This window comes from Nerophis lumbriciformis, linkage group LG02 (genome assembly GCF_033978685.3).
Source record: "Nerophis lumbriciformis linkage group LG02, RoL_Nlum_v2.1, whole genome shotgun sequence".
In the NCBI taxonomy this organism is placed as follows: domain Eukaryota; kingdom Metazoa; phylum Chordata; class Actinopteri; order Syngnathiformes; family Syngnathidae; genus Nerophis; species Nerophis lumbriciformis.
In genome coordinates, this window is record NC_084549.2 from 66,760,001 (window position 1) to 66,780,000 (window position 20,000).

The 20,000-nt window shown below is 43.4% G+C and overlaps 2 protein-coding genes across 3 annotated transcripts in view; both read right to left on the bottom strand.

Moving 5' to 3' along the window:
* Positions 1-13,049, bottom strand: part of ppp2r5d (protein phosphatase 2, regulatory subunit B', delta) — a 17,200-nt gene extending 4,151 nt beyond the window's left edge. Inside the window, exons 1-14 of the mRNA XM_061967075.1 lie at positions 12,870-13,049; positions 11,797-11,880; positions 11,479-11,641; positions 8,736-8,935; positions 8,544-8,654; positions 8,335-8,427; positions 7,198-7,328; positions 7,062-7,121; positions 6,882-6,990; positions 3,686-3,739; positions 3,451-3,621; positions 3,253-3,380; positions 544-645; positions 399-471 (exon numbers count right to left, since the gene is read on the bottom strand). Of these exons, the coding sequence (XP_061823059.1) occupies positions 399-471; positions 544-645; positions 3,253-3,380; positions 3,451-3,621; positions 3,686-3,739; positions 6,882-6,990; positions 7,062-7,121; positions 7,198-7,328; positions 8,335-8,427; positions 8,544-8,654; positions 8,736-8,935; positions 11,479-11,641; positions 11,797-11,880; positions 12,870-12,896 (1,506 nt within the window). The 5' untranslated portion in view covers positions 12,897-13,049. The remainder of the gene's footprint in view (positions 1-398; positions 472-543; positions 646-3,252; positions 3,381-3,450; positions 3,622-3,685; positions 3,740-6,881; positions 6,991-7,061; positions 7,122-7,197; positions 7,329-8,334; positions 8,428-8,543; positions 8,655-8,735; positions 8,936-11,478; positions 11,642-11,796; positions 11,881-12,869) is intronic.
* Positions 13,050-15,056: 2,007 nt separating this feature from the next.
* znf318 (zinc finger protein 318) overlaps positions 15,057-20,000 on the bottom strand; it is a 25,641-nt gene continuing 20,697 nt past the window's right edge. For both annotated transcript variants that reach the window (XM_061967063.1, XM_061967054.1), the window contains exons 10-11: positions 19,875-19,993; positions 15,057-18,344 (exon numbers count right to left, since the gene is read on the bottom strand). In XM_061967063.1, coding sequence (XP_061823047.1) covers positions 15,528-18,344; positions 19,875-19,993 — 2,936 coding nt within the window. In that variant the 3' untranslated portion in view covers positions 15,057-15,527. The remainder of the gene's footprint in view (positions 18,345-19,874; positions 19,994-20,000) is intronic.

The following is a 20,000-nucleotide window of genomic DNA, read 5'->3' on the forward strand; positions in this document are numbered from 1 at the left end:
CCATTCTTACTTTTTTGTAGAGAATAAATTGTTCATCTTCGATTTTAGTCACCTCGCTTTATTCAGTTTCAGTATAAAAGAACCTGGGAGGATCCAAACAACTGGTGCCGTGACCCGGATTGTTTGGCTGTCTTGCAGCAAAGTGGAGCCTATAATACTTTAGACGAGGTTGCAGGTTGAAAGTCACTTGGAGGACACGTGTAAACAAACTAGCATTCACACAATTTAGTGTGCAATTATCTGAACAGTCATGTTTTTAAAATGTGGGAGGAAGTCGCAGCACCATGAGAAATACCGCTCAAAGCCTCGATCTCCCGACTGTGAGGCCAACAAGTTACCCACGAGTCCACCGTGCATGCAGGAACGTGACACACAAACACACACACAGGCCAGTTCACCTGAGGGTTGTGTCTCGCCAGATCTTCCAGTTTCAACCAGACTTCTTCTCTCTCCTTCACTTTGTGTTTTTCCCTAAACACACGGGGAAATAAAAGCGGTCACGTCGGTGAGACGTTGAAGTTGTGTGTCGCTGTGTCGTCTCACTTGTGTTTGTCGCTCTTGTACTGTTGAGTGCAGTCGTCAAAAAGCTTCTGGTTCATCTCCATGAAAAGTTTGAGGGCGTTGTAGATGAGACCGTGGATGGTCCTGACACACACACACACACACACACACACACACACACACACACACACACACACACACACACACACACACACACACACACACACACACGTAATCAATGTCAATAAAACAATGTGTTCGATAAAACAATGTTTTTTTTCTTCTTGGTGGGAAGAAAGTGGAAGTATAGAAGCAAGGTTGGTTGCGTGAACAAAGGCACTCGTTCTCTGGTAACCGAGCAACGCAGGAAGTGATCACTGATCAGTGGGAGTGACAAGCTAACAGCCAATCAGGTGACAGTATCAACTATCAGTTTGGTTGATTCTGGAGTTTTTGGATTGGGACTAGAGATGTCCGATAATGGCTTTTTTGCCGATATCCGATATTGTCCAACTCATAATTACTGATTCCGATATCAACCGATACCGATATATACAGTCGTGGAATTAACACATTATTATGCCTAATTTTGTTGTGATGCCCCACTGGGTGCATTAAACAATGTAACAAGGTTTTCCAAAATAAATCAACTCAAGTTATGGGAAAAAAAATACCAACATGGCACTGCCATATTTATTATTGAAGTCACAAAGTGCATTATTTTTTTTAAGATGCCTCAAAACAGCAGCTTGGAATTTGGGACATGCTCTCCCTGAGAGAGCATGAGGAGGTTGAGGTGGGCGGGGTTGGGGGGGACGGGGTTGAGTTGGGGTGAGGGTAGGGGGTAGCGGGGGGTGTATATTGTAGCGTCCTGGACGAGTTAGTGCTGCAAGGGGTTCTGGGTATTTGTTCTGTTGTGTTTATGTTGGATGTTCTCCTGAAATGTGTTTGTCATTCTTGTTTGGTGTGGATTCACAGTGTGGCGCATATTTGTAACAGTGTTAAAGTTGTTTATACGGCCACCCTCAGTGTGACCTGTATGGCTGTTGACCAAGTATGCATGGATTCACTTGTGTGTGTGAAAAACCGTAGATATTATGTGATTGGGGCCGGCACGCAAAGGCAGCGCCTTTAAGGCACTGCCCCCAATATTGTTGTCTGGGTGGAAATCGGTAGAAATTCAGGAGAATGGTTGCCCCGGGAGATTTTCGGGAGGGGCACTGAAATTCGGGAGTCTCCCGGGAAAATCGGGAGGGTTGGCACGTATGACTGGGAGACGCAACTGCTCTGTACTTCTCCCTAAGTCCGTGTACCACTCCATACAGCGGCGTTTTCAAAAGTCATAACTTTTACTTTTTGAAACCGATACCGATCATTTCCGATATTACATTTTAAAGCATTTATCGGCCGATAATATCGGCAGTCCGATATTATCGGACATCTCTAATTGGGACCATAGTCAGACCAACGTGGTCTGTAAATGACGCAAGGCACTCCTCCCTACCAAGACAACTAATTAGAGCTGGACTAATAAAACGATATCAATATATATCGTGATAGACACATCATCGATATCAATATAAGATGCGTTCAGTAAAAAAATCGATACATATTACCGTATTTTTCGGAGGATAAGTCGCACCTGCCGAAAATGCATAATAAAAAAAGGAAAAAACATATATAAGTCGCACTGGAGCCCGGCCAAACTATGAAAAAAATTCAGACTTATCGGCCGAAAAATACGGTAATATTTTTGGGTCGGAAGCGAGGTTCGTTGCATGAAGTCACTCGCGCTCTGGGAACCCAGCAAACAGGAAGGGAGAGACACGCTAACAGCCAATCACATGACAGTATCAGGTTGCGTCGTCTTTCTGTCTCGCTGGGGATTCTCTGCATGGAGTGCGAGGAGAAACTGTGACATCTTGATACATCAAGTCAATAACAGAAACTTGTCTTTAGTTTTGTTGGCGTTAATGCAGACGTGTGGCAACATCCTGACACTTCCAATATGGCCGTTTAATGAGTAGTAACTGTGTAGTCTTCAATAGCTTATCACACCGCTGCCATCTAGTGTCTCAAATCTGCAACTACCTTCAAATCTACTTGAATTATATTGTTACCTTAGCTCATCCTACCTGGCTACCAGACAACCTCTCCACTGATAAATAGCAGCCTCTGTAAGTTGGAAATTGCATCACTGTATTTATTGGCAGGCTTAAAAAGGACATAAAAAAACTAGTTATCGACATGGATCAATATAAAAAATGTATATCGTGATACAGTTTTCAGTCATATCGCCCAGTCCTACCGCTAATAGCACACAAACCTTAGCCACGCTCACCCTTTAGAGCACAGCTGTAACTTCCTGCCACTAAAGAAAATAGTTCTTCTCAGGTTTCGCTATCTTTACATTTTCACACTATTTTCCTACACTTCATTAAGCATTTCTTACATATTCCCCATTTTTAAGAGAGTATTTTTAAATGTTCAATGTGATTCTAATATTTTGTTGACATTGAGTGTTTTCCATGCTTGTGTTGACATTTCCTTTCTGCCTTGATAGCTGAGTGATTATAATCAGAGGAAGTTACATTTACAATAATATGTATTTTTCTGCTGCTCCACAGGTCATGAAAAATACTAATAACCGATACAAAACACTGATATCGTGATACAGTTTTCAGCCGTATCGCCCAGTCCTACTATCATCTTAGTTGATGCAGACTTTATGTAGACGTGTGTGTGTGTTACTTGTTCCAGTGGCTCTTGGAGTTCTTGTAGAGCGCAGGAAACATGATGGGAAGAATGTTGGCGGCGTTGTCGCTGATCAGGCTCATGATGTACTCGTTGTTCCAGTAGTAGAGCGCACGCTCCGCCACCTGCACAAAGTGTGACGTCACCACGGTGATGACTTTCGGGGAGGAGGATTGCTACAACATTGTGCAATACCTGGAAGTGGGGGCTGGACACACACTTGGCCAGTTGTCTGAAGAGCGGCTCCTGGACCTTGATGAACTCGGCCGGTTCGATGACGTCCAGTATCTCCTCCAGCTCGTTGAGGAACATCACCTCCTTGGGACTGTGAGTCTTGGGCCAGAACTTCAGAAGCCCCATGATCACCTGCAGAGGGCAGAGGTTAGAGGGCACGCTCCCTGTACGGTTTCTATGGTAACAGTGGACTCACTGGTTCTGTCAGGCTGCTGTCCTTCTCCAGGAACTGGACCACGCAGTACGCCAGCTGCGACACAAACACACACATCACGGAATGACCTCGCCACTGGCCGCCATTTGCTTTTCCCCAAACGTGAAGTAACTTAAGCGGGGTACACAAAGACAACCGGGATGTTTTTGTTCCTCTTTCCGACCCGATTATCTCTTCTAAGATTGTCTTGTGGTCGGAGGTGTGTGAAAAGTGACTTTGTCCAAATAATGCTGAATATTAAACCAAACTGTCTGTGGGGGAACACTGACGCCTCGAAGGCATTGCTCCGTGAATTGTGCAGGAAGTAGCAACAAAATGCATTGCAGCTACCTTATTTAGAACATGGGTGCCCAAAGCTATTGTTTTATTGGCCCGATGTTCATTCTAAAAATATTATTTTAAAAAATAAAAAATGAAAAAATATATAAAAGTGGAATAAAAGAGCACTGAAATGTAACAAGGAAGAGTTGCAATGTTAAATCTGCAAAACTGCCATGCAGGTTGTTTTTTCTTTAAAACTGTCATTGCTCAAAAATAATAACGAAAAAAAAAACATTACAAAATAATTCATCCGTACAATCGACGGATAGATCTGAAGTTGATCTGGAGATTTGAGGGTAAAAAAAGTAAAAAGTAAAAAAATAAATAACGTGATTTATTTTTAAAACTTAAGAGTGTGGCCCTTTTGGATCCCTAATAATTCTATTGGGATTTTTCTTTAAAACTGTCATGGTTCAAAAATAATAACGAAAAAAAAAAAAACATTATAAAATAATAAAAACATATAATCGACGGATAGATCTGAAGTTGATCTGGAGAAATTAGTGTAAAAAAAAAAAAAGTTAAAAAATAATAATGTGTGATTTAGTTTTAACACTTAAAAGTGTGGCCCTTTTGGATCCCTAAGAATTTTAGCGGGATTTTTCTTTAAAACTGTCATTGCTCATAAATAATAATGAAAAAAAGCAAAACATTATAAAATAATAAAAACATAATCGACGGATAAATCTGAAGTTGATCTGGAGATTTGAGGGTAGAAAAAGTAAAAAGTTAAAAAAAATAATAATAATAATAATAATGTGTGATTTATTTTTAACACTTAAGAAGGTGGACATTTTGGATCCCTAAGAATTTTAGTGGGATTTAAAAATAAAAAAGTCATTGCTTAAAAATACTAATGATTTAAAATCAATGTTGTTATGAATTATTGACCTATTTAAGGCTCCAATTACTTCACATCAAACATTCCATTTTGAAATGTTGGGGAAAAATACTCCATATTTTGTTTGCCATAAAAAAACAAGTTTTTGGGACAAAAAAGGCATAAAACAAAAAAAAAAAGAAAATAAATAATTCAAAACTTATAATCGACAGATAGATCTGAAGTTGTCTACAGACTTTTTGAGCGTTGAAAGTAAAAAAAGAAAAGAAAAAAGTTTGACATCCATCCACCCATCCATCCATCCATTTTTTAATTTTTTTTTAAGTGGGGCCATTTTGAATCGCCAAATAATTTACTGGGATTGCTCAAAAAATACTGTTGAATTAAAATAAATGATTTATGGACTATTGACCTATTTAAGGCTCCAGTTACTTCACATCAAATATTCCACTTTGAACATTTTTTGGGGGGAAAATACTGCATATTGTTCATCTTTTTACCATAACAAACAAGGTTTTGACAAAAAGGGCATGAAACATTAAAAAAAAAATGATATCAACACATAGACCTGTAGTTAATCTAAAGATTTAGGCGTTAAATTAAAAAAATAATATATAAAACATTTTTAAAACATTTTTTATGAACGAGACCCTTCTGGGTCCCCGGGACCAAACTTGAAAGGAGCCCTAAAGGTTGAAGAAAGAAATTAAAAAATCTAAATGGTTTGATTTTTCATTTCAAAGTTTGGACATGTATATTAGCATCAAGCTAGTGCATTTTTTTTTTTAATGGGCTTAAAAGTTAAGTAATGCTCTAGCCTTACTTAACTTGCGTTGGAGTGTTTCTTTGTATCAATTTCTTAGTTGGCAAATTGCAACATTACCTAGAGGTAGCTTGGCTGACAAACAAAAGTGACAATATAGCAAAATTATTCCATTTTAAAATGTAAACAAAACCAGTAAAATACCTAACATGGCTCGCAGGTATTTGTGAAAAATAACAGAGTAAAAGAGCAGGAGATAAACTCTGAGGAAAATCGAGTCATTTGCTGGACATAAAAAAGAGAAACTACAACAAAGTATCGATGCGATACCAATCTTGGTATCAATACTATCAGTATTTTATCAATACGCCTCATGTTTGTTGACGCAAGATTTCAAGCTTGGAGGACTAGAGTCTGCCTTTGGAAAGTCATGTGTGCTGTGCAGTGTTTGTAGAATTACTTTTAAAAAGTAACTATAGTTACTTGTTACTTTGCCAAAAGATTATTTGAATTACTAACAGAATTACTATTTAATAAATGTAATTAATTACTTGGGAAAGTAATAATTGCATTACTCTAAAATAAAAAACCTTTCTATATCTTGCATACGCAGTTAAGATGTTTCATGAGAGCAGGGTGTGTGTGCCTTTAAAAGGCGGTGCCCGTTGCGGCGCCTAAACACAGCAGCATTAGCTCAGCTGTGTGTGTTAGCTTAGCAGAACACTGGCAGCGACAGCAGATCTCCTGAAGCTTTTCACTGGACTGAATGTGCTTCCATGGCTGTAGTCTCCTTGCCCACAAACAAGATTGTCCCTTCAATCACTGATTTGTTGTTCATTATTCCCTTGAAGTAGTAGTGTGTACACTATGTGTGCGTGTGTACTAGCAGCACATGTGTTGTTTGCTGTGTGATGTTGCCTTTTAGGACTTGTTGCTTTCATGAGTAAAAAATTACTTCCTGCATTGAACTTCTGTGCTTCTGACGCTTTATTGTTGACAAACAACCACAGTAAAAGGAATTAGATTACTTGTTACTAGTAAAAGTAGTTTGATTACTTGTTACTAGTAAAAGTAATGCCGTTATTCTGCACACAGGTGTTGTGTTGATATTTTCATAACAACACAACACAGACACACAAGGAGCTTAAAACTGCTCAGTGCCTAAATTGGTACCTTAGTTTGGGGTCTGCAGTGGATCAAGTATTCACATGTAAACCAGTCTAGGATGGAAAGTGATTTTGAGTTGACCTCACCTGTGGGTGGTAGACGCTGAGGGACTTGACCTTATGAAGCGGCACCAGGACTCGGATCAGAAACATCTTGTGTTCTTCTTTGAGCGGCAGAGCAAAGCCGTTGATGATACTAAAACAGAGGTGGCACGGGTCAAAGGTCGTGCTGGTGTCGGGTCAAAGTGCGCCTGTGCGGTGTCGTACCTCCCCAGGATCTCCAGCAGCTCAGCGATGCCGTTGTGATGCTCGGTCTCGTAGATGAACCTGACCCAGAAACAAGTTTGTTAAGCCAGCGACAGATCGGCGGCTTCGGTATTGGTTCGGTTCTGAAGCTTCTGACCTGTAGAAGATGTTGTTGATCTGGCGACGGATGTACGCGCGCAGGCCCAGGAACTTGCCGTAGATCCGGTGCAGGATGGTCTTCAAGAAGTCTCTTTCACGAGGGTCCTCGCTGTCAAACAGCTCCAGCAGCTTCAAAGAGTCACAGTCAGAGTAGTTGTCAGACCTCAGAGTCCAAGTCGGACCTCAGACTACCAGTCGAATGTCAGAGTCCAAGTCAGATGTCAGAGTCCCATTTGGAACTCAGAGTCCGGGTCGGACCTCAGAGTCCGGGTCGGACCTCAGAGTCCGGGTCGGACCTCAGAGCCCGAGTCGGACCTCAAAGTCCTCAGAGTCCCAGTCGGATGTCAGAGTCCTGGTCGGATGTCAGAGTCCTGGTCGGACCTCAGAATCCTGGTCGGACCTCAGAGTCCAAGTCAGATGTCAGAGTCCAAGTCGGACCTCAGAATCCAAGTCGGACATCAGAGTCCCAGTCGGACATCAGAGTCCCAGTCGAACATCAGAGTCCCAGTCGGACCTCAGAGTCCCAGTCGGACCTCAGAGTCCCAGTCGGACCTCAGAGTCCCAGTCGGACCTCAGATGTCAGAGTCCAAGTCGGACCTCAGAGTCCCAGTCGGACATCAGAGTCCCAGTCGAACATCAGAGTCCCAGTCGAACATCAGAGTCCCAGTCGGACCTCAGAGTCCCAGTCGGACCTCAGAGTCCCAGTCGGACCTCAGAGACCCAGTCGGACCTCAGAGTCCCAGTCGGACCTCAGAGACCCAGTCGGACTTCAGAGTCCCAGTCGAACATCAGAGTCCCAGTCGGACCTCAGAGTCCCAGTCGGACCTCAGAGTCCCAGTCGGACCTCAGAGACCCAGTCGGACCTCAGAGACCCAGTTGGACCTCAGAGACCCAGTCGGACTTCAGAGTCCCAGTCGGACCTCAGAGACCCAGTCGGACGTCAGAGTCCCAGTCGGACTTCAGAGTCCCAGTCGGACGTCAGCGTCCCAGTAGGAACTCAGAGTCCAAATCGGATGTAAGAACAACATTCGGACCACAGAGTCCAAGTCGGATGTCAGAGTCCTAGTCGGACCTCAGACTCCAAGCCAGTCCAACAGTCTTAGTTGGACCTTCAGAGTTAACATTCAGATCTTACCGACATAACAAAGTTTTGGTCCATGTACTTCTTGGCGATGTTGGGTTGGAAGTCTGGAGACTCCAGCAGGCGAAGGAAGAACTCGTAAACCAGCTGAATACACAAAAACCCAAAGAAGGTCAAGTATCAGCGACACATGTTTTCAACGTGGACCAGGATGCTAGGATAGGTTTCCTGAGGACCCCAAACGTGTCCGGGTGGGAACGGACCTGCAGATGTGGCCAGGCGGCCTCCAGCGTCGGCTCGTCCTCCTCGGGGTCGAACTCGGCTCCCGTCGGGTTGGAGGACGGAGGAAGAGTCCGGAACAAGTTGATGGAAAACTGTGGCAAAGTTGTCTCTTACATACTGTCAACATACTATGTATGCTTATTGCATAGCTATATCGTGTTAGGTGTGATCACCATGACAACGGCCTCGGGGTAGATGGATTCGCTGAGCACGTCCGTGTTGTGCGTGATGTAGTCCACCATCTCCAGGAGTCCTGCTCGCTTGACTTCTTTAAACTTCAGGTCGCTCAGCGGGTCGCTCACAAAGTCAAAGAGCACGCAGCACTGCTGCAACTTCTGCAGGAAGAGATCCTCTCGATCCATTGCTGGAGCGTCTGGTCGTTAGGAGGAGGAAGAGGAGGAAACCAGGAGGAAGAGGAGGATGAAGACGAGGAAGTCAAGAGGAAGTGGAGGATGAAGAGGAGTAAGTCAGGAGGGAAGTCAGGAGGATGAAGCGGAGGAAGTCAGGAGGAAGCGGAGGATGAAGAGAAGGATGAAGCAGAAGAGGGAGCGGAGGAGGAAGTGAAAAGCAGCAGAAGAAGAAGAGGAGGAAAAAGAGAAAGAAGCGGAAGAAGCAAAAGAGAAAGCAGAAGGCGAGGGGGAAGCAAAAGAAACAGCAGAGGAAGAAAAAGAAGTGGATGCAGAAGAGGAAACGGATGAGAAAAAAAAGCAAAGGAAAAAGCGGAGAAAAAAACGGCGGAAAAGAAGAAGAGGAGGAAGAGGAGGAACAGAAAGAAAAAAAGAGAAGCAAAGGAAGAAGATTAGAACAAGTGGAAGAGGAAGAAAAAATAAGCATAAGAAGAAAAATAATCAGAAGAAGAAGGAGCAGAGGATGCAGAGAAGAAAAAGACAAAAAAAGAAGCAGAAGAGGAAAAGGAAGAAGCGGAGGAAGCAGAAAAAAAAGAAGAGGAAAAAGAAGAACAAAAACAAGAGGATGAAGAAGGAAAAGAGGAAGAAGATGAAGAAAAAAGAAAATGAGGAAGAAGAAGAAGCAGAAGGAGGATGAAAATGAAAAAGAGAGAAGAAAAAGAAAAGGAATGGAAAGATGAAAAAGAAGAACAAGAAAGAGATGAGGAAGAAAAAGAAGACAAGGAGGAATAACAATAAGAATAAGATTAAAGAGGAAAAAGAAGAGAAGGAAGAAAAAGAATAGGAAGTAGAAGACAAAGAAGAAAAAGAGGAAGAAGGAGAAGAAGAAAAAGAAAAAGAGGAAGGAGAAGAAAAAGAAAGAACATGGAGAAGAAGTAGAAGATTGAAAAGCACGAGAAATAGATGGAGAAGAAAATTAGAAAGGAGGAGAAGAAGAAGAAGATGATGATGATGGAGGAGAAGAAGAAGGAGGAGAAAAAGAAGGAGAAGAAGTAAAAGAAGATGAAGGAGGAGAAGAAGAAGATGAAGAAGAAGAAGAATATGGAAGAGAGAAGATGAAGGAGAATGAGAAGAAGAAGAAGAAGAAGAAGATGATGGAGGAGAAGAAGAAGAAGGAGGAGAAAAAGAAGTAGAAGAAGATGAAGGGGGAGAAGAAGAAGAAAAAGGAGAAGAAGAAGATGGCAGAGAAGAAAAAGATGAAGGAGAAGAAGAACAAGATGAAGGAGAAGGAGAATGAGAAGAAGAAGAAGAAGAAAAAGAAAGCTTAGCTGTAGTGCTTGAGTGATGTTAGAAGATAATCAAAGAACACTAAACTAACTAAAGTCCACATCAGTCCTCACTTCAATAACTCTAAACATGTTTACACTTAGTCTACACTTGTCTTGCTGGACCAGGTTTAGGACCAGCTTTAGTACCTTTCAGAGCACAATCTGCCTGGACCAGGTTTAGGACCAGCATTAGTACCTTTCAGAGCACAATCTGCCTGGACCAGGTTTAGGACCAGGTTTAGGGGCACCTTTAGGACCTTTCAGGGCACAATCTGCCTTGATCAGCTTTAGGACCAGGTTTAGGACCACCTTTAGGACCTTTCAGGGCACAATCTGCCTGGACCAGGTTAAGGACCAGTTTGAGGACCATCTTTAGTACCTTTCAGAGCACAATCTGCCTGGACCAGGTTTAGGACCAGCTTTAGTACATTTCAGAGCACAATCTGCCTGGACCATGTTTAGGACCAGGTTTAGGTTAAGTTTAAGGACGGGTTTAGTACCTTTCAGAGCAAAATCTGCCTGGACCAGGTTTAGGTCCAGTTTTAGGACCATCTTTAGTACTTTTCAGAGCACAATCTGCCTGGACCAGGTTAAGGACCAGCTTGAGGACCATCTTTAGTACCTTTCAGAGCACAATCTGCCTGGACCAGGTTTAGGGCCAGGTTTAGGACCAGCTTTAGTACATTTCACAGCACAATCTGCCTGGACCGGGTTTAGGACCAGGTTTAGGTTAAGTTTAAGGACGGGTTTAGTACCTTTCAGAGCAAAATCTGCATGGACCAGGTTTAGGTCCAGTTTTAGGACCATCTTTAGTACTTTTCAGAGCACAATCTGCCTGGACCAGGTTAAGGACCAGCTTGAGGACCATCTTTAGTACCTTTCAGAGCACAATCTGCCTGGACCAGGTTAAGAACCAGCTTGAGGACCATCTTTAGTAACATTCAGAGCACAATCTACCTGGACCAGGTTAAGGACCAGGTTTAGGACCAGCTTTAGTACCTTCAAAGCACAATCTGCCTGGACCGGGTTTAGGATCAGGTTTAGGTCCAGTTTAAGGACCGGGTTTAGGTCCAGGTTTGGCACCAGGTTTAGGACCAGCTTTAGTACCTTTCAAAGCACAATCTGCCTGAACCGGGTTTAGGTCCAGTTTTAGGACCATCACTAGTACCTTTCAGAGCAGAATCTGCTTAGACCGGGTTTAGGACCAGGTTAAGGTCCAGTTCCAGGATTGGGTTGAGTACCTTTGAGAGCAGGGAGCTTCTGCAGTTCTCGGTTCCTGCTGACACTGAAGCGAGACGAACTGTGACGACGCTCCTTCTTCACCACTTGAGGACCTCCACAATATTTGATCTTGTGCAGCTGAGTGGGCGGGGGCACGCTGCCACCGGGACGCTTGCTGATACTCTGCCACACACACACACACACACACACACACACACACACACACACACACACACACACACACACACACACACACACACACACACACACACACACACACGGTTGTCCAAAGAGCAGAACACAGGGTGGCGTGTACAGGCAGAAGGCGCCCCACTCACCTCGTCAGCTTGGTCAGCGGAGACATCTTTGTTGGTGTTGACGTCCGCACTTTTCGGGCTGCTTTTGGCACATTTACTCACTTCCTGTTGGTAAACAAAATAAAAGTTCCTTCAAAGGACAGTTTGAAGTTAAACACAGCGAGCTGTAAAAAAAACTAGTCATGTAACTTCAGGGCCACCCTAAATCCATTGTCGACGCACTGTGATAGTGTTTCTTCACCTGGCTCCTCTGTACTCTGCCATGCATTCAACTGTGTGTGTGTGTGTGTTTTTAAGTCTGTAAAGCACTTTGTGTTCATTTTAAATAAAGTGTGATTGATTGACGTACTAACTCATGCTCACCTCGTCATCTTTTTGCTTTTGCTCTATTCACCACTGCACTTTTATTTATCAGCCTTGCACATAACAAATTTAAGGACTTTTAGTTAATCGTTAATATTTGTTGTTTACATTGAACGAGAGACCAGGGTCTGCCAAGTCAAATTCCTACTCCCACCTCATACTTTGGCTAATTAAGCTGATTCTTGATTTGAACATTTCTGCTCAGGTGTTTGATACTACTTACGTGGACCCCGACTTAAACAAGTTGAAAAACTTATTCGGGTGTTACCATTTAGTGGTCAATTGTACTGAATATGTACTGTACTGTGCAATCTACTAATAAAAGTTTCAATCAATTCCCGCTCTGGCTGTGAGGAGAAGACTTAAAAAAAAAAAAGGTGCAAACTCAACCTTTAACAGACGTGGAGCATTAAACAATGTTGTTACGGTGGGAAGCTTGGTGTGACGTCACAGCACCAAATTACATCATCACTTCACCTGGCTTGCTAAAGGCTAACTTGTGCTGGTTCGCGTCAACCCGTAACTTGGTTCCGCGTTGCCGCAGACAGCGAATAGTCCCCATTCTGACCACTAATCATCCAAATACCGAGTCATGTTTCGGCGGGTAGTTAGCTTAGCATAGCCCGAGCAGAGGAGCTAGCTAAAAGCGGCGAGCGAAAATGTCGGTAAAATGACGACACAACCGCTACAATTAACGTTTCTCTCAGATATCCAAGCCTTAACCGGCTCACCTTCTCTTTCTTGCTTTTGTTCGGCATCTCGGTTATGGTGCAGGGTCTCTAACGGAGACTCTCGTGATGTTTTCCACAGGACTCTGACGCTGTCACTCGGTCAGCCTCGGCTCCCGGGTCCGGCCACCTGATTGGCTGCCGGCGAGCACTTCTGCCTAGCGACCCGTGAAAGCTTTTTCCTGATTGGCCCGCGCGCTGTGACGAAGCCGAGGCAGGCCTTCTCCCAGCACCACACCTTCCAACCTGAAGAGCCAGAGGAGAAACTGCAGCTCTTTGCCATCATTTCACCCTCCCACAAAATGACATCGGCATTTTTTTTAAGCATGACTCGGTGAATCGCAGCTAAAGCTGGTGGCAAGTAAAAAGTAATATGGAAGAAATGTTCAAGTTCATCCTTTCCGTGCTTCAGATGACTGATGCTGGGAGTGTAATCGATTACAAAAGTGAAAATGTTACACAATATTATTATTAGCTATATCCGACCTGCCTGCAAATAAGTATTTATTTTTATGTACTATATTCTAAGGCCGTGGGTAACAAACTTTTTCCACCAAATACCACAATAATGACCGACATTAAAATACAGTAGCATAGTAGGCTCAAGTATTCATTAAAACAAAGCAGAGGTTTTATTCAACAAGTATGGCCACTGTAACATTACACACAACTTGAACAGTAACACTGTGTTTGACTATAGGTAAATATAACAATGTACTTAAATAACGAATCAAACAATTGCACATGCAAGTTAAATACACATTGTACTAAAATAAATATAAAAATACAGTTTTTAAAGATTAAATAATAATGTAAACAATCCCATATGGTATAATATATAGTAATATTTGATTCTTTGGTGCATTAATAGTATCTTTCTTATTAAATGTTTTTGGCTCTTTGCGTTTTGACTGAAAAAAAATACACAACTGGATGCATTTCTATTCAATATTATTTAATGTTACAAATATCATACATTTTTTTTCTTAAAATAAAAATACTCAAATATCTGCTTGACTTTTGTTTGAATCTGTAACAATAATGTTCACATTACTAATGTAATGTTGGTTACATTTGAATACATTGAGTTTGAAAAGTAGTTTTAATCAGTAATAATCAAGTATTAGTTTCACGTAACAAATATTTTACACTTTAACGTCTTTTTTTGTTAAAACAAAAATAAATATCTGATTGACTTACGGTTTCAAATCAGGTTATCCGTGAATGTGTACATTGTACAAATGACGAGATTTCATGGTCAAAGATTTGATGGTAAAAAATTGGCCGCTGTCGCCAGAATTTTACCGTGAAAAAAAACTTGTACCATTTGTCTCTTTACAGTCATGCATCCTAAAAACAACCACAGATTTTACGGTCAAAATCTGTCCGCTCTGTCGCCAGAATTTCACCGTAAAAAAACAATGGTAACATTAAAAAAAAAACTCTACGATGAAATTATTGCGACTGATTTGCCAGTCTACAGAGTACTAAAACATAATGACCAATGCCTTCTGAGGGCAGCCATAACTGCCATGTGGCCCTCAATGAAAACCAGTTTGACACCCTTGTTCTAAAACTACTCAATTTCCCTGGTAACTATAATTCCATCTATGTCCTTGTTCTCACACTGCAGGTCAATTCCGATTTTTTTTTGCCCGTAAGCGACCTGTATCGGATTTTTCCAATTTTTTCATATCCGACCCAGGCCTCATTTGTACATGGAATCAAATCGGAAATTTATGCGATGCGTCCTGCGCTCAGATCGCATTCATCCGACTAGAACGACTTAAAAGGCGATAGGCCTCATAATTATTCGCCAAAATTGACGGTTACGGAAGAAACAGTTAATAGAGCAGAAAACCCGAAGCAAAATATCCCCTAAAAATGCGTGAGCCAAAATACTTCCTTAATCTTCTACGTGCTAGTTGGTTCAGAAAATGTTGACTTGGATTCCACAAAATCCTTGAAATTGCCAATTATGTTTGTTTCCGGGTCAAATTGAACCGCCGCTAAAAAGATCGGATTTTATAGAAAAATCCAAATCGGACATCCAACCCTGCAGTGTGAATGTAGTCTGTGAAGGAGCACTTTGTTTATGATTACTTCTTAAGGGAAAGTAACAATAATTACTTTATTGATAAAACCAAGCATAGATCTGGACTCTAGATCAAACATCACAAGAAGCAGCAGTTTTCCTCAAAGGAACTTTTAATAAAAACAACTTTAGACAAACGGATGTGAATTATGTACACTGAGGGAATTAATCTCCTTCCTGGATTGAAAACACGCCAAGGTCCTGGACTAAGTGGGCATGCATCCCGTGTCAGACCTCCAGGAAAGACCAGCAGAAAAATGCAGTCTGAGCAAATTTTTGAGCGAGCGTGAGGCAGAAGCTACGCCGATTAAATGAAGCAGAACTAGACGGGGAACCATCCTTACTTGGAGTTTTCCTCAACTTTCTTTACAACTTTGGAATGACAAATGTTTTCTTTTTTAAATAAAATAAAAAATACTGAATGGGTCTCTGTCAGGACCGGACTAATCCCTGTATAACAGAGGAAAAACTGTAATGGAATCTGGGATCAAAAGTAAGAGCGTTCCAAAAGCAACTATTCTTAGCAGACAAAAGTTTGATCCTGTGGATCCATGATCCTGGAAACTTCATTGACTGAACTCATCATCCCGGATTCTCAGTCCGACCCCGTCTAACTCAAAAGTCAACTGGGAGTCTGTAAGGGTCACGTCCACATTTTCAGATGTTTCCATCGCTTCGGGAATCTCCTTGCGTGCTTGATGTGGCCCAGAGTCCTGATCCGAGAATTCCACGATGTTTAAGTCAGAAACTCCCAAGGCCGGCTCTGGTTCTGACTGGACATGAAAATGCTGCTGCCTGGTCTGGGATCTGGTTTTGGATCGTGTTTGTCGTACAGGGGTGGTGCGAACGGGAGGACTTCTCTTTTGAGCAGTTTTTCCTTGAGAGCTAGGACAAGGTGTGGATTCATGATCCGTTACTGGAGGTGTTTCTAGAAGGTCTTTAAGTGGGGTATCGTTGTGTATTTTGGATTCAGAAACTGTTTTTTCCTGTTCCTGACTTTGTGACGTAGGTGTTAGCTTAGCAGGTTCGGGAAGGTCTTGAATTGGGGCATCGTTGGGTATTTTGGTTTCAGAAACGTTTTTTTCCTCATGTGGACTTTGTGACGTGGGAGCTATCCTAACAGGTTCTGGAAGGTCTTGAAGTGGGGTATCATCGTGTATTTTGGGTTCGGAAACTGTTTTTTCCTGTTCTTGACTTTGTGACGTGGGTGCTGCTATATCAGCAGGTTCTATTAGGTCTTGAATTGGGGTATCATGTATTTTGGGTTCGGAAACTGTTTTTTCCTCATGCTGACTTTGTGACATGGGTGCTGTCTTAGCAGGTTCATGATCATGCGGACTCTGAACCCTCTCATGTGCTAAGTCCAAGCCAGTCTGTAAAGACCAAACAGATTCAATGTGAATATCCAACTGGGACTCTGGTTCTGGGGTTTGTGGCAAACCATTTTGTGTCTGCTGAGGTGTGTTAGAAGGTTGTGGAGCTCGTTGGCTTGGAGAAGGACTGCTAATGGACTGGGTGCTACTCTTTTCACCCCTGTTGGCTGTAGTCGACTTTGTAAACGACAAAAGTCCTGGCTTGTCTATGCTGCTGTAGAAGATACCAAATAAGTCCTGGGCTTTGGCTGCAGCCAGGTTACTTTTTGGTTTCTTAGACATCTTAGATCCTTCACTTGTGTTGATGAACGGTGGGGGCTTGACAAACACGGCCTGAGTCTGCTCACTCTCGGGGACACCGGGAGCTGCCACATCTGGCTCGTTTGTTGATGTTTCAAATGGAGCGGCGTCTGCTGTGTTAGGTTTCGATTCTTGGGGAACTGGGTCAGCCACCAATGGCTCAAGCCCAGACAGTTTCGGATCCGGACTAGTTAGCGATAAAGATGCGGGTGGAGATGCTTTGGAAACTGAGAAGGCAGAGTTTGACACAAGCAAAGCGGATCTGGGGATTGAGGAGGCAGGCTGAGACACAGTTGGAGCTAGGCTGGGGACTGAGGAGGCAGGCTGAGACACAACCGGAGCTAGGCTGGGGACTGAGGAGGCAGGCTGAGACACAGCAGGAGCGAGGCTGGGGACTAACGAGGCAGGCTGAGACACAGCGGGAGCGAGGCTGGGGACTAACGAGGCAGGCTGAGACACAGTCAGAACTGGTCTGGGGACTGCCGGGCCAGTAGAACAAGGAAACCGTTGCAGAGATTTAGACACAGTTGGGCCAAGAGGACTAGAAAACCTCTGCACAGATTGAGACACAAGTGGGACATGAGGAGCCGGAAACCGTTGCAGAGATTTAACAAGTGGGGCAGGATAAGACACAGGGGGATGAGGACCAAACTTTGTGTTAGAAGCTGCGAAAATAGGTTTAGTCTCTGTTGGACTACCTGAGCTCTGGGGTTTTACGAACGGTGCAGCTTTTCCCGTCATGGCTGTTGTATTGAATTCTGAGGCAGGGACAGGAAAGTTGGGTCGGATCTGAGATTGTTTGACCCCCTTTGACGCCCAAGGCATGGTCCTTCTGTTCCCACACATCTTTTGAGCGATCTCTTGGGCGAGGGCTACGGACTTTGCAAAAGTGTCGCCAGTGGAACTACCGTCAGCTATGTTCGTGGCTTTGGCTTTTTTCAAGGCTTCTTCCTCCTCCTCGATGAACTGGGCGGCCTCTTTCTTGGCATCCAGAGCCAGCTGACTCTCCTTTTTCTTCCAAGTAAACCTCCCAAAGGTAGACGCCGAGGTCACAGCCGCGTGCTTGGTGGCTTCCAAGCTTTGCTTGCGGAGTTTAGCTCTCATTGCCGGACTCGGTCCACTCATGACTTTGGGCGGATCGTAAGGCTTCGGTTGCTTGTTTGCTTCTGGCGTAGCTTGGCTTTTGTTCGACGTGTCCTTCTCCATGCTCCTGACTTCTCGTTCACGCTCGTGTTTGGAATAGCCCTCGGAATATTTCGCAAATTTGTGCTTGTCCTCGTCTCTCGGGTCGTATCGGGGCCGTCTGTCGTACTTGTCCTCTTCCTGTCTGTGATGTCGATAACGACGGATACCTGGCTCCTCCTCATCTTTCCTGATGTACTTGAGCCTGGCGTCTTCCTCTCTGTCAGGATAGTACTTGTCCTTCTTCTTGGACTCATACTTTTCATCCTCGTATTTCTTGCTGGGACAAGGACTGTGCTCGTCTCGAGTCTTGCTCATTTTGAACTCTTCCTCTATCTTCAGAGCTTTTGCCTTCTCTTCCTCTTGTCCCACTTTCAATGCACGCTCTTCATCTTGTTTTTCCTTCTTGGCTTTCTTTTTGCCGCTCTTGTCCTTCTCCAGCTTCTTTGCAGTCACGTCGGCGACCAGCCCGGCTTGCCGGTCCAGGTTCCTTCTCTGCTCGTACAGCGGATTCTCGTACATTTTTTTCTGGAATAAAGCAGGAAAAACACAAGTCAAATGTCTTAAAACTCATGGAAGACTCTCGAAATGAATACTTGTTTGTGAGCGGCAGCGTTTATTAAAACGTACACGAGTGGAAAAAACCATGACACAAACAGACTTCCTGAAACGAAGCTACAAAAGACGCAACTCTGAGGCCCGTCAAACCTGAAGTACACACAGTGCATCCTCAAAGTATTCACAGCGCTTCACTTTTTCCATATTTTGTTTTGTTACCGCCTTATTCTAAAATGGAATAAAATCATTTTTTCCTTGGAAATGTTTGCAATTTATTAGAATACTATGAAATCAACTGTACTTAAGTATTCAGAGCCTTTGCTCAGTACTTTGTTGATGCACACATATCTTTGGGCAGTTTCAACCATTCCTCTTTGCAGCACCTCTCAAGCTCCATCAGGTTGGATGTCTCTGTACATTGCTGCATTCATCTTTCCCTCTATACTGACTACTCTCCCAATTCCTGCCGCTGAAAACCAACCCCACAGCATGATGCTGCCACCACCGTGCTTCACTGTAGGGATGGTATTGGTCAGGGGATGAGCGGTTTCCTCCAAACATGACGCCTGGCATTCACGCCAAAGACTTCAATCTTTGTCTCAGCAGACCAGATAATTTAGTTTCTCCTGGTCTGAGAGTCTTTCAGGTGCATTTTGGCAAACTATTACAAAGGAATTGCTTCTTCCTGATTGGTGGATTGCTGCAGACATGGTTGTCCTTCTGTAAGGTTCTCCTTTCTCCACAGATGAATGCTGTAGTTCTGACAGAGTGACCACGGATTTCTTGGTCACCTCCCTGACTAGGGTCCTTCTACCCCGATTGCTCGTCTATAGGAAGAGTCCTGGTGATTCAAAACTTCTTCCATTTACGAATGAAGGAGACCACTGTGCTCATTGGGACCTTCAAGGCAGCAGAAATTTTTCTGTACACTTCCCCAGATTTGTGCCTGGAGACAATCCTGTCCTGGAGGTCTACCTTGGACTTCATTCTTGGTGTGTGCTCTGTCTGCGTGCACTGTCAAATGTGGGACCTTCTATAAAGACAAGTGTGTGCCTTTCCAAATCATGTCCAACCAACTGAATTCACAACAGGTGGACTCCAATTTAGCTGTGAAACATCTCAAGGACGATCACCTGAGCTCACTTTGGAGCTTCATGGCCAAGGCTGTTAATACTTATGATTTCCGAGTTTTTTATTTGAATACATTACCAAAAATTAAGAAAAAAAAACTTTAACCTTGTCATTATAGGGTTTTGTGTGTAGAATGTTGAGGACAAACATTAGTTAATTACATTTTGGAGTAAGGCAGTAACATAAGAAAATGGGAAAAAGTGAATGATGCACTGTACAGAACGCTTGGAAGCCCTATTCTATGTTCGTGACTACACACGTGCGCATTTTCTGCTTACTCATTTATTCCTTGTCGCTCCATTAGCTCTCTAAGCTAAGACGTGACAGTCGCAGAAATGAGCGCCACTGGGCGGCGACTAAAGTGCGTACCTTGTAGCAGTCGTTGTGAAAGTGAGTGGTGGTGTGCTCTTCTGCACAGATGCCGTCTCCAAAGAACTTCTTACACAGCAGACAGAAAAATCCTCGGACAGGAAGTAGGAACTCGGAACCTGCGAG